We start from the raw sequence: 13,037 nt of genomic DNA, 5'->3' as shown, positions 1-13,037 counted from the left end.
CTAGGGAGAAGTTTTTACACTCTCATAAAGAATAAAGAATGGTTCGTTCTCTTCTACAACCGATGTGAGATCTCACATTCAACGTCCAACCGTTCTAGCTACAATCTTTTCTTTGATTGCAGGTCTAAAATGCATTCCATTTTGGAGTTTCAGTGCTCTTGAAAAAACTTTGCTCAACAATCCCATCTCCCAGAAGTGAACATTATCCTATATTATGCATTTGTTTGTACAACCAACAAATAATCAAGTTACAAAATTTACTACCTTCTTAAAACGAAAAAGAAAATTTTGAAACTACTTGATTATACTGGCGGCGGTGGCAAGTCTAGTAGGAGCCAGAATCCAACACAGTCCTCTGAATCCAAGTCGTCTTGTATGGCAAGAAAATGCAAGCCTCCACAAGCCTTTTTTGCTGCTTCCCAAGCTTCAGCCTCAGCAGTTGTCACTGGATTTTTTTTATAAGTAGCATAGACATATCGAGTCGAGATCCCAACGGATAGAATCAAACAAGCACGAGAGGTATCGGCTTCAACTGAATATACTTCCATTCCATTCATCCAAGCTGTGGAATGATACAAAAAGAGATCAAATGGCAGATTGTTTATAGTCATCATACTGCGAGTATTGTTTGGGGAACATGTATGAAACAGAGAGTTCAATTTCTTACATTACAAAATCTTCATGATGGACGATATGATTGTAAAGAAATATTTTATACTACAATGATAGGTGTATAAAAATTTCGGGAAGAAAAATCTAATCGACTCGGAAAATTGAAATTAGAATGATTAACGAGTTTGTTGTGTATCATTTGTTTATATATGTTCCGAATCACCAAAACTCAACTGGTTTTAAAGTGGTGGTATACCTGCCAATGGTTGAGCTCGTGAAGATGCAACAGACAACCCTGGGATCATTGAATTGTCATCAATTTCGATCCCCAGTAAATCCAGATCAAGACTGGAGCCAAACATAAAACTTGCATTCAAGTTTGAGACCTCCTCTTGAACAGCTGAGAATCAATGGAGGATCAAATTATTATTGGAGAAACTATAAGAACAATAGGCAACATCCTTTAGTAAAGCAGCAACTCTTCAGCCATGTTTAGAGTCAACACAAAATAAAGAAGAAAAGCTATTGGTTTACCTGAAAAGGGCAATTGAACAAATGCCCACCTCTCCCCGAAAAGATTGTCTGGGAGTTCCATTGGAAATGGATTATCTAATGCAAGGAGGGGCTTAGACCCCTTCTGAAAACCTGGATGACGCGTGTAGACGGTCTCGTATCGTTCTTCCAGCCATAAAAGCAGGGAAAGACACTGATAGAGCAATGGAAAATCTTGAGCTCAGAGAGTTTAATCCATAATCTAAATCCAATCTACTTCACCAAGAAACTGAATTGAATATAACACCTATAAATTCATATTACCAACCCTTTTACTTGGAATGGGCTTTACGCCAAGCTCGGTGCATGCTTTTGTAATAATTGTCTGCATCTGTGACCTATAATCCCATCGACATTTCTATCATATGAAGACAGAGACACCATTCTCTAATAAATTGCTACTCAATCGTAGGTTTTTATTTTTGCCACAAATTCAGACACGTTTTGAAGTTCAAATGCATAAACACAAGATTCATCCAAAAGAGCTTAATCAATCAGAACATGTACCTGAAGAAACGAATTTTCTCTGGTAATGGCACCCCCAACTCTTCAGTAATCGAAGAAATCGCATCTCTCAGAGTAATGCTATTAATAACATTGTTAGGAAAATACTTCGTGTACTGAAGCGAGAGCGAATTATCACACGCTACAAGCTCCCAGACCTTCTTCCCTCTGATATCCAAAATAGGTCTCGAGCAGAAATCCAGCTCCCACTCCGTAATACTCTCAGGATCTGTCTCCGAATCCAAATAGGCCAACTCCAAAGTCGGATCATCCTCAGCCTCAGCCTCAGCCTCAGCCTCAGCCTCATCCTCATCCTCATCCTCATCCACCGCCACCTCCACCTCTTCCGGCACCGAAATCGAGCTTTCCGATACAGAATTCGATCGAAAACGATGTAGTAGTTGTTGATTGATACGGAAATCGGCTGAGAATCTTTTCGCGGTTTTAATCGACTGTGGAAATGGTAACGATCTAGGTTTCGGTTTGCAAAGATGAAGGCCCCCTGGGGTTCTTATTCTGGTGGGGTTGAAGCTTAAGGTCGCCATGGAAGTGGAGCTCTCTCAGTAAGATAAGCTTTGTAAGAGAGAGAGAGAAAGAAAGAGAGCCAGTTTTGTTCGTTTTTTTTCCGCCACAAAATATCGTTACTGAAAATCTGTGCCGTATTGGGCCATCCCAATTCTCCACCTTCAAAAGGCCCATTTTATTATCTTCCTTTTTTTTATTATTTTTTTATTTTTTTTATTTAAGTCATTAAATTAATTAAGCATAATTTAATTAGTCAGAGTATTAATAAATTTCACAAATGAGTTTGCTTTGGAATTACGAACTCAAATCTGAATTCCTCACTATCTTTCTGCTAGCTATCTGAGATTCTCCGTTCAACACAATCGGGAAACCTGCCGCCATGGATTCACAGAACGACGTCAACGTTGGTTGCAGTCCTTCATGGAGCTCCGTCACGAATTGGGCGGTCGCTGGTGGCTGTTTGGACAGTACAGTTGCTTATGAATCCTTCTATTATCCGATTAACGAGGAGGAGACGCTCGATTCCGGCCCGAAGTTGTCTCTTGTTCTGCGCCGTCCTTCACTCGAGTCTGGTCCTTGCGAGATCACTCGTGAGTTCTGAACTACTCGTTTTCTTCTCATTGTTTCGTTTGATATTTTGTTGAAGTGTTGTGGAGATCAGATGAAATTTTCCCAAACATAGGCTCTCAGAATGATACAATGGATTTTGCATCAAGAAATTGTAGGTTTTCTGATTCATTTATGCGTTTGTTGTTTCATCTTCTGATTTTTAGCTAGAAAATGACGATCGATGGATAATCTTAGGTCTGTAAGATTAAGTAGAGAATCGGTGACTATAAGTCAGGATTTAGCTCTCTGATTTGATTTGGTTAACAAAGACGGGAATAGTGACTGTACGTTACTGCAATTTCTGGCTACTGGAGGTTGGGTGAATTTAACAGTTTCTTGTTTCTCGAGTCACTGTTCAACTCAAACAACTTTAAACATGGAATATTTAACGGGGATATGTTATTGCATTGTTAGTCCTTTTCCAGTTTGTTTTTTCCCCATCTTTTAAGTAAAAGTTGAGTTGGCTACATTGCGTTAAGCATTTCAGACTTTCAGTGATGCTTCTTGAAAGGTTAACAGTAGTAACTAAAGATCATGGTTTGCAGTTCATTTTGCGGAAAAGCACGAGGTCCAGCAGGTTTATGTTAGAAGCACCGCTCGAGTCTATGAAATATATTACGCTACCAATTCTGAGAATGAAAATGAATATTTATGTACTGTTCGTTGTGGTGCTGCATTGAGAGATGAAGAAGTGCTACACACTACTGATATTGAAGGAGTATCTGCTCTTAAAAATGGGTCTAATGGAGATGTGGCTGAATCGAATTCACAACGTGGCAGTAATTCGAACACAAATGAAGATGATTGGGTTGATGTTAAAGCGCTTGATGGCCTGGCCGTTAATCATAAAAACAATTCTTCTACATCCAAGTTTGGTGCGGACTTGGTGAGGATTAAGCAGATATGTTACATTGGAAATCTTTATTGCAATTCCCTTTGTAGTCTGGGATTTTACCTTCCTTTTTATCATGAAATCTGCTTCCTATTAAAAAAAAACACATTGATCTCACCAGTATTTTATTGAAAAAAATTCATTCTATCCTTTCCTGTTTATTTGGATTCTCATGATACTATGGTGTTCTCTACTTAAGGTTTCCAATCTTGGATTAGTCTCAAGTGACAATAGTTGCCTTGTAATAATATTTCCCCCCTGATTAATAACTATTTCATGGTGGTTGAATTGAATTATTTTATTCGAGGATAGCCAGTAGACTGGAAAAAGTTTTATCTTGTCATCTGTAACGATCCAAGCCTACTACTAGCAAATATTGTCCTCTTTGGGCTTTCCTTTCGGATTTTACCTCAAAGTTTTTAAAATGTATCTGCTAGGGAGAGGTTTTCACACCTTTGTAAAAGATATTGTCCTCTTTGGGCTTTCCTTTCGGATTTTCCCCCGAGGTTTTTAAAATGTGTTTGTTAGGGAGAGGTTTCCACACCCTTGTAAAGAATGTTTCATTCTCCTCTCCAACCGATGTGGGATCTCACAATCCACCCTCCTTCGTGGCCCAGTGTCCTCGCTGGTACACTGCTCCATATCCATTCCCCTTTGGGGTTTATCGTCCTAGCTGGCACACCGCCCGGTGTTTAGCTCTGATACCATTTGTAACAGTCCGACTTCCCTTCAAGGTTTTTAGAACGCGTCTACTAGAGAGATGTTTTCACACCCTTGTAAAGAATGTTTTATCCTCCTCCCCAACTAATGTGGGATCTCACATCATCTATCAATGAAAAGCTGTTTCTCGCTAAAAGAAAGTGTACATGACCAAAGTGTTTATTAAAGAATGTGCCATTAGCTCCTAGATTTGGAATGTCGCCTAAATCTTGGAAGGGAAGCTACCATTGGACTTGAAATGTCCGTGCTTGGTGATATTTTGAGAACGTTTCTTTTTAGTTGAAATCCATCTATTTTCTCATTGATGTGGATTGACTTTAGTCCTGAACAGTGACTAACTAACTACTGAAAAGGAAGTGAGCTAATTGTGTTCTTGGATGATTTCTGCTTAGGAAGGGAAGGTTTAAATTGCAAAGTAGTTGGAAAAAGTTAGAATATCTAAACTTTTGCCTTGATGGAAGCAATATTCTATGGAAGGAAGATTCACACTGCATCTTTATAGCGACCGAAAATTTTGAATGTCTGAATGGTGATCGGGCGTCTAATCATGTCATCTGAATAATTCTGTTTTTACTAATATTTTCCTGATGGATGAATTTTCTTCCCCCAGGACTTTTATGAGGCTACAGCAGAAATAACGGATGCACAACCTTGCACGTCTCTTACAATCCGTCTTCTTTCACTTCAGAATAAAAGTACTGTATATGTTGATGAAGTCTATGTGTTTGCCAATCCCGTTGATTCAGAAGAAAAGGGTCCAGTGGAGAACTCAGGTCAAAATTCTCATAGTTCTTTGATGTCCATGCTTGTCCCAACCCTTCTGCAGTTATCTAAAACTACTGGCAGTAGTAAGAACAGCGACGGGCGCACTTCTAATGCAGAGGGAATACTTGCATTGCCCAAGGTTGAGCCAAAAGCTTCCCATCCAATCAATAGTGTAGCTGAACTTCAGAAGGAAGGAAAATCTTGTGCAACTGTCGATGATGAAGTGATATTGCAAGAAGAAAATGAGTCCGACAGACCTGTACGTAAGCCCGAGGTGCCTCTACAAGTTCCTGTTAAAGAGAGGGTGCGTGATGAACCGCTTAGTTGTATTGAAAGCATTTTGGGGCAGCTTGTTTGTCGAATGGACCGAATAGAGAATTGCTTTTTGAGGTTTGAAGAAAATATGCTAAGGCCCATCAACAGCATTGAAGGCAGGCTGAAGCAGATTGAGCAGCAACTTGAAGTTTTAACTAAGGAGTCGCATGGTTCAGAATGGCTATCTTGCTACAGAATGTCTGCTCCGAGCTTTTCTGCTAACGAATCGGTTTCTAACTCGTTCTATAACAGTGGGAACGATCATCCCAGTTGTGGACCAATTGAACCGGATCAAAGGGAACTTGAATCAGGTGCATCACCTGTTGCACTTAATATGCCCAATTCAGAGTGTTCTTCACTGTTGTGTCCTAGTCTTGTGGTAACTGCTCCTGAGTTTTCAAACGGTGAGGATGATGATCAGGAGCGTGTTATGGTAACTGCTTCCGAGTTTTCAAATGGAAATGATGATGGCCAAGGGAATCCAGTCCAGGAAGTTGTAGTCGATTCGCCAAAGAGTAAACCGAAGCCATCCATTGATGATGTATTGGCATCTGCTCTAGCTCAGTTCGCATTATCATCATCTTTATCAGGTGATATGTCTGAAAGTGAATTACATCCTTTAAGCTGTTCCCAAGAAACTGATAACACACAATGCACACCAAATTCTTCTTTAGCCAATGGCGGGAACTCGAGCCCTTCCAGGCATGACCATACTTCCAAAATTGACGAGGGAGATGGCGACGACGTTCCCAACAATCCAGAATGTAAGCATCAGAGGAACGATGGCGATGTTGGAGTTGCTTCAGCTAAACAAAGCATGAACCAAATGGAGGAACTTGAATATGTGCAAGTTATTAATGAAACAGGTGAAGATTACATTCCAGAGAGGAGTAACATTAATGAAAACGAACCTGATAGTATTGATGTCAATGTCGATGCCATTGTTGATGCTGATCCCATGGAGGTTACAAAAGAAGTTCGTAACATAGACATTGTCCACGATGTTCTCGGATTTTCCCGTGACACATCTGTTGTGAATTTTGAGATCCCAATCCTGGATGTAAGCTTCACCACCATTGGAGATTCGACTTCCAACGATAGCCTCAAAGAGCTTCTCGGTGACATGGCGGAATCAAGCTATGGAGGAGCATCTCGTCCCAAGGAAAGTGATGAGGGTACTTCTGTTGGCGAGCAATATGACCTCATTTTGGTTGAGGAAGAGGTCCAGGAGAATGCTGCCACAAGAAGTTGCCCCATATCGGTTGATATGAACTACTATACCATTATGAGCGAGCCGCTGGTTACTGATGGCGAAGATTTGCAGGATTACTGCAACAATAATACAGCCATCTCGAGTCTTATGACTAATTTCTGATATAGTTCTTATGGTGAATGTGGATATGTATTTGTATATAAATCTTTTTTAGGCAACAGATAATCTTAGTTTATTTTGGTCTTTTTCTTTAAATTTTCTAAAATTTCAACTTCATTGATATTTTTTTTTTATTTTTTTTTTTTTATAAAAGTATATCGAAATTATCATACTGCATAAGTAGAGATTCGAACTTTAGATCTTACTGATGTTCTAATAATTTTACATTTTGAATATATTGATATTTTACTAAATGATAATTTTAAAGTGAAAATAATATTTTAATTCGTAATTTAAATTTTATTTTATTAAGTCTATTTTTTAATCTTTTACTTTTAGTAAATAAAAAAAATTATTTACCATTTGTTGAATTTTACAAAAAAAAAAAAATAAATAAATAATTTCTATTAATTTTACAATTTTTTTATGAACTATAATTATTATTTAAAATTAAATTAAATTTAAGATTTTTTGAAAAAAAAAGTAAAAAGGAAAATAAAACTCAAACTATCAAGAAAAAATGATCGAAGCCGAAGAAACTTTCGACGGTGAACTGACTGAAGAATTGAAATGCCGATTTCCTGCAGAAGCTAGGCAGCATCTCCAAGCTTTCTCGTCGCGATTTGCAGGAAAAGATTGAATCCCTGAATTCCTCTGATTTCCATCTGAAGAAGAGAAGAAGAAGGAAATGGAAGCCGCCGTGGTCGACCCTGGTTCCAAGCTTCTGAAAGCCGGACCTGCCATGCCGGATCAGGCTCCCTCTATGGTATTTTTCTTCGACTACTTTTTTTTTCCTTCTTTTCTTTCTATCTGCTTGGGATTGTATTCCACCGCTGTGAATAGTTATGCAAGTTCCCCACTTCAGTTGTAGACGATTCTCGAGAAATGTTATGTTTCCTGCTGGTTTTCGATCAAATTAACAGGTTATTTCCCCGAGAAACGTCTTTTAAAGGGGGTTTTCTCTAAGAGACTAGCGGAATGGTGAGGGAAGGTCGTTTTGAACATAGAATTTCACACTATTAGCCATTGTGTGGAAATGATTTGCTCAACTTGGAAAATGGTTTTTAGTTGGGGATTGTTTTCTTAATTGTCTTAAATTTATCTCCCCATGACTCAGATAATTCCTACCCACATGAAACGTATGCCTGAGGATGAATCGGTAAATAATACTTCACAATTTGAGGACGTGACTGTTGATCCAGTTGTTCGGGGGTTTATTAAGGATTGGGATGCTATGGAGGATTTATTGCACCATGTTTTATATACTGGACTTGGATGGGAAATTGGCAATGAAGGACAGATATTGTTTACGGATCCACTTTCTACCCCCAAGGTCAGTCTCAGTTAATCTCCTTGTTTATTCTTCATGAACAAATGAATGATACTCATTTCACCGGGAATCGATGGCTTCTGCTTTCTTCCGGTCCCATGCACTGAAAATTGTTGTATGGTGTCTTATTCCTAGTTGTTGCATTATTTTTCTTATTTATTGTTTATTTTTACATTTTCTAGTGATTTGAATAAGCTATTTTTCTAAAGGTAATGTCCGATGTGAGAGGGTACCCTTTATAGTTCTATCATGATTTTGTTGTGCATTCATTATCTATTCATATCCTCAAAATGGCTTCTGTTCTCGTGTGAGATAAACCATCATTTTTCTAGGCCTATGATTGATCTACCATATAGGCCAACAATAGACAATAGCTCCCCCTTGTACATAGCTTACAACTTCCATTGTACTATATTCTTCAAGTGCAACTCTTCTCAAAACTTTGAAGATAATGAACTGTAACTCCATTTTAAAATTCTTATGGTTCTGGCAGATCCAATTACTACTACTAGGAAGCGTCATTTAGCAAGAGTATGTTAGGTTCCTAGTTTCAAACAACCTGTAATCACACAAAAACTAGGAGTAATGGAAACCAACCCTGTACTATTGATAATTCTTCAATAGAAAGAGTGTTATTTTCGACAGATTGTATTGGTATATGAACAAGGGAAAAAAATAGAATCTTCATCCATACCTTCCAGCTATTAGAGAGAAAGTTGGCAACCTCTCTTCATACTCAAAAATCTACCCAAAAGCACAACCCCCAAAACCTCTACAAAACCCTTTCACAACTGGACCATACCACAAAAGCATGATCCCAAATGGTCCCACCACAACTAATTGCTGCATCCCTTACCTCCTTTGATATGTGTGAACAATCGGAGGTCTCATAGAGTACTTATCCACCTTTGAACCATCTTTGTGTGGTTGGTGAAGAAAGGGCATCAATTGATAGTAAAATACTTGCTGGTCCCTGGGGTTATCCCGTACAAAGAAATATATACATGTAAGCATACAATTCATATGTCTTCTTCTCTTCAAGGAAAATGAGAGGCATTCTGTTTTCCAGGCTATCAGAGAACAGTTGGTGCAATTGATGTTTGAGACATTCAACATCTCAGGGTTTTATGCATCTGAACAAGCTGTATTGTCACTTTATGCAGTAGGGCGTATATCAGGATGCACTGTTGATATTGGTCATGGGAAAATAGGTACAGAAACCCTATCTCAACAGACCTTTGCTATGGATGTTCAAAATTTAATTTCTATGATGAATAAAGCAAGGTATTAATTTGTTTCTTGGATAGAGATTATAAAGATAGAGATCATGCATTATTATTTTTTAAATTATAACTAATGAAAATTACCCAGTTTGAATTGGTTCAGTTGTTTTGTATCCATGCAACTAGAAATTCAATGATGTACCTGTTACTCTAATTGCTCATGTTATTTAAACAGGGTATGACCTGTGAGAATGTTCAAATTAAAAAATTGAAAGGCAGTGGTCATTTTACCACGAGTATAACAATGAACAGGGTATGAAGTGGCCTTGTGATTAAATCTTTAGCCTTGCAGCAGTTCCCGGTTAATATAGCCACTGTACTGGCTCATCTTCTTGGGCTTGTTTTGTTCCTTATTATTTCCTCAGCAAGACCCAAAATTTTGTAAAAGGCACCCTTACGAATTGTTAACTATCACTTATCAAGATTCTTCTACATGGTTTTAAATTATCATCTCTTAAATTTTTCTATTACCATTTCAAGCTCTCAATGCAAGAAACATAATTCTTGTCTATATTGCCTTTTGACTTCATGACCAGATATTGCACCAATAATTGAAGGAGCTGTTCATCGCATTGCATCACGAAGACTTGAAATCGGAGGTATCGACTTGACAAGGTTACTTGCACAAGAACTTGGAAAATCTCACCCAATGGCGAATATCCACACAGCTGATGTTGAGAAAATAAAAGAATTGTATGCTTGTTGTGCTGAAGATGAGTTGGCTTATTCAAAAATTGGTGGTTCATGCCAGCTTGAGGCACACACCCTTCCAGATGGGCAGGTTTTCTTTTGAATTTAGTTCTTTCTTAACTATTGCTTTTTACTTGACCCAAGTATGTGTTTATGCATGTGCTTACAGTAACTGGTTGTTGAGCTGATTTTAGTTGGGGTAGGAAAGTTGGTATCCAAGAGAGTTGGAAGTTGGAGTTGGTCTAGAATTTTCATGACTGATGAATCGTGGCCTTTTATGACTATTGGAAAGCAAAAGAGGGGGACAGTATGTTACATACAACTGAATATGAATATGTGCATGCTGAGCTGTGTTGAAAGTCCCAACATTCTATAAAGAAAACTCTTTAAAAAATTCTATGCAGGCTTAGGCTTATTGGGCGTGTGTATGCTGAACTGTGTTGCAATTCACAACTTCTTGTGAAGACAAATGAAGTAAAATTTCTTAGTAGCCCTTGGCTTATCAGGCCATGATAGTGGAATACCTAGAGAGTTGCTCAGACTAATCTATGCGAACAGTGATATTTCTGTTTTAATCTAGGCCTTAAAAGTTACATTTATGGATTATGGTAATTATAACGTTAAGCCCATTTTAACCTGAATATCTCAGATTTACTTGGCATGGTTCCAATCTCAAGTCATCAAATTGAAACTCACAAGTACCATGTGATTTCTAATAAGGTAGACCTAATAATTAATATGGCTTACTGCTTGAATAAGAATTAGGAACATGAAGGCAAGTGACTCTAGCAAAAATTTATAGAAGATCGGGACATGCCACATGCATTTTGAGTCATTGTCTTGCCTTTCGCTCCTACTGTTGCTTTAATCACTTTGATTGCTACCTAAGAAGCACAAATATGGAAACAAGACATAGATGTGACACGATAGGAACACAATGACATGACATTTTTTAAAAAATAGAACACAAATACAGCAAGAACATATACACATTTTTTTTAAAATCTAATCATTTGAAGGAAATTCAAATTTAATTAGTTTATGCATTTATATGCTTAAAAAACGAGTTTGACATATTTCATTCTCAAAATATATTGTTTATATTTAGTATATTGAACAAGTGTTTGATACTCAACTAATGTTGGACTTATATTCATTTTGTACAACTTGTGTCAACACATTTTATTGTGCTAACATATACCTAATACGTGTCAAACAAGCGTTTGATTTGGTGTTGGACATGAACACATTAACCTAACTAAATTTATATTTTGCCTCATTACCTTTTACTGTCACTACTCATGCCTTGCTTGAAGGCGAATGAATACTTCTTTGGTGGAAGCTTTAGAAGTGCTTGGCCTTTTTTTAATGAAAAGAATGTAGGAGTGCTGATTTGAACCTTTGACCTTAAAGAGAAGGAAGTTGGGTCCTTATTGCCTTTTTTTTAAAAAAAATATAGATGAAGAATGTTTGGATTTTATAATACCCAGACATTTGAAATGCGTACTTACATGATTCTGAAACACTTAATCAACTACTTAAACCTGTTGCTTTCATGATCTTGCCCACCTGTTGTCTGGTTTGAAACCCCACTGAATACTCCAAACATTTATCTGACATGTAGTTTATACTCATGTCTTTGGAATTGCTTTCTAGACTTCTAGTTTCCTCTATTAGTTGCATTGCAAATTTTCCTCAACTGGATGAAATATTCTGATACCATGCCACTACAAACGTACCCACGTTACACTCATGGTAGAAAGAAGCATTCTCGTAAGAAGTAAGAAATCCATTGGTTGAATTTTTCTTTATGCAATTTCTTTTCAGTTTCCATATTGTAAGGTGGAGTCCTCCACCTTCATTTCTATTTTTAGTTATTTCCTTTGTTTTAGGAGGATGATCCTCCATGAATGAGTCATGGTTCCATTGATGTAGCAATGTACAACTTGTATAAATAGTCATAAACATCAATGAAGAGGTACCTAAAAACATCAACTTGTATAATAACCATTGCTACATCAATGAAACCATGACTCAACCATGGAGGATCTCCTAAAACAAAGGAAATAACTAAAAATAGAAATGAAAGTGGAATCCTTACAACCACGATAGAATCATGACTCAATGATGAAGGATCATCCTCCTAAAACAGGAAAATAACTAACTAAAAATAGAAATGAAGGTGGAGGACTCCTCACAATAAGAAAACACAAAAAAAAACTGCATAAAGAAAAATGCAACCAATGGGTTCCATACGTGAATGCTTCCTTCTTCCATGAGTGTAAAGTGTGTGTACACTTGTAGTGGCATTGTATCATATTCAACCTATAATATCTAAAAATTTTCCCTCTGTTTAATGTTTGGTCATTGATTTTAGGTAATAACAATTGGGAAAGAGAGATATACTGTTGGTGAGGCATTATTCCAACCACAAATTTTGGGTTTGGACTCACATGGAATTGTCGAGCAGCTTGTTCGGACTATTTCAACCGTTTCATCTGATAACCACCGGCAACTACTGGAAAATACTGTTATATGTGGAGGGACTTCTTCAATGACCGGTAATGGTTGCCATTGGTTTTGTCTCCCTTTTCTAGGGGATCATTTTTACTTCTTCAGGCCTCTTAAATATTAAATAAAAACTATATTCAGGACTTTTAAGTGTAGAGCTTTCTATGCCAACATTGGGAACTGATTGGCATACCACCTACTGATGGGTGGTGTCAAAACTACGCTTGATGACAGTTGATCTGTAGATGCCATGGTGTACCTGCTAATACTTTCTGAAATGAAGCAGTGATGATGTGCATTAGCATTTAAAAAAAAAAAAAAAAAAAAAAAAAAAAAAAAAAAAAAAAAAAAAAAAAA

General features: G+C 37.5%; 3 protein-coding genes across 7 annotated transcripts in view; 2 read left to right on the top strand and 1 right to left on the bottom strand.

Moving 5' to 3' along the window:
- Nucleotides 1-187: 187 nt before the first annotated feature.
- Nucleotides 188-2,311, bottom strand: LOC111497827 (protein TAB2 homolog, chloroplastic). 3 transcript variants are annotated; one of them, XM_023148795.1, is made up of 6 exons: nucleotides 1,983-2,311; nucleotides 1,672-1,946; nucleotides 1,433-1,502; nucleotides 1,147-1,318; nucleotides 869-1,012; nucleotides 188-562 (listed from the first exon to the last, which is right to left on the bottom strand). In XM_023148795.1, the coding sequence occupies exons 1-6, from the start codon at nucleotides 2,211-2,213 to the stop codon at nucleotides 303-305; spliced, it is 1,152 nt and encodes a 383-aa protein (XP_023004563.1). In that variant the 5' UTR covers nucleotides 2,214-2,311; the 3' UTR covers nucleotides 188-302. The 3 variants fall into 3 exon arrangements, with proteins under 3 accessions (XP_023004563.1, XP_023004564.1, XP_023004562.1); XM_023148796.1 differs by having other exon boundaries at nucleotides 1,672-1,940; XM_023148794.1 differs by having other exon boundaries at nucleotides 1,672-2,311.
- A 141-nt stretch (nucleotides 2,312-2,452) lies between these two features.
- Nucleotides 2,453-6,949, top strand: LOC111497761. Of its 2 annotated transcripts, XM_023148691.1 has the most exons (4): nucleotides 2,453-2,783; nucleotides 3,348-3,688; nucleotides 5,025-6,084; nucleotides 6,169-6,949. In XM_023148691.1, exons 1-4 carry the CDS (start codon nucleotides 2,573-2,575, stop codon nucleotides 6,867-6,869), a joined length of 2,313 nt encoding a protein of 770 aa, XP_023004459.1. In that variant the 5' UTR covers nucleotides 2,453-2,572; the 3' UTR covers nucleotides 6,870-6,949. The 2 variants fall into 2 exon arrangements, with proteins under 2 accessions (XP_023004459.1, XP_023004458.1); XM_023148690.1 differs by having other exon boundaries at nucleotides 2,454-2,783; nucleotides 5,025-6,949.
- A 437-nt stretch (nucleotides 6,950-7,386) lies between these two features.
- LOC111497838 (actin-related protein 7-like) overlaps nucleotides 7,387-13,037 on the top strand; it is a 6,703-nt gene continuing 1,052 nt past the window's right edge. The window contains exons 1-5 of one of the 2 annotated variants that reach the window (XM_023148815.1): nucleotides 7,387-7,632; nucleotides 7,984-8,199; nucleotides 9,266-9,407; nucleotides 10,016-10,260; nucleotides 12,547-12,730. In XM_023148815.1, coding sequence (XP_023004583.1) covers nucleotides 7,555-7,632; nucleotides 7,984-8,199; nucleotides 9,266-9,407; nucleotides 10,016-10,260; nucleotides 12,547-12,730 — 865 coding nt within the window. In that variant the 5' untranslated portion in view covers nucleotides 7,387-7,554. The remainder of the gene's footprint in view (nucleotides 7,633-7,983; nucleotides 8,200-9,265; nucleotides 9,408-10,015; nucleotides 10,261-12,546; nucleotides 12,731-13,037) is intronic. The other variant, XM_023148816.1, reaches the window with a different exon arrangement.

This window comes from Cucurbita maxima, unplaced genomic scaffold, assembly GCF_002738345.1.
Source record: "Cucurbita maxima cultivar Rimu unplaced genomic scaffold, Cmax_1.0 Cma_Scf00024, whole genome shotgun sequence".
Classification (NCBI taxonomy): Eukaryota; Viridiplantae; Streptophyta; class Magnoliopsida; order Cucurbitales; family Cucurbitaceae; genus Cucurbita; species Cucurbita maxima.
This window is presented reverse-complemented; position numbering and strand designations above follow the sequence as displayed.

Bases quoted from the DNA above. Each gene is read 5' to 3' on its own strand.
- LOC111497761 (XM_023148690.1), top strand. From the start codon at position 2,573: ATGGATTCACAGAACGACGTCAACGTTGGTTGCAGTCCTTCATGGAGC. The intron at 2,784-3,347 runs GTGAGTTCTGAA...CATGGTTTGCAG, and splicing joins TGGTCCTTGCGAGATCACTC to TTCATTTTGCGGAAAAGCAC. The intron at 3,689-5,024 runs GTGAGGATTAAG...TTCTTCCCCCAG, and splicing joins CCAAGTTTGGTGCGGACTTG to GACTTTTATGAGGCTACAGC.
- LOC111497827 (XM_023148794.1), bottom strand. From the start codon at position 2,213: ATGGCGACCTTAAGCTTCAACCCCACCAGAATAAGAACCCCAGGGGGC. The intron at 1,319-1,432 runs GTTGGTAATATG...TTGCTCTATCAG, and splicing joins AGCCCATTCCAAGTAAAAGG to TGTCTTTCCCTGCTTTTATG. The intron at 1,013-1,146 runs GTAAACCAATAG...ATTGATTCTCAG, and splicing joins TGTTCAATTGCCCTTTTCAG to CTGTTCAAGAGGAGGTCTCA.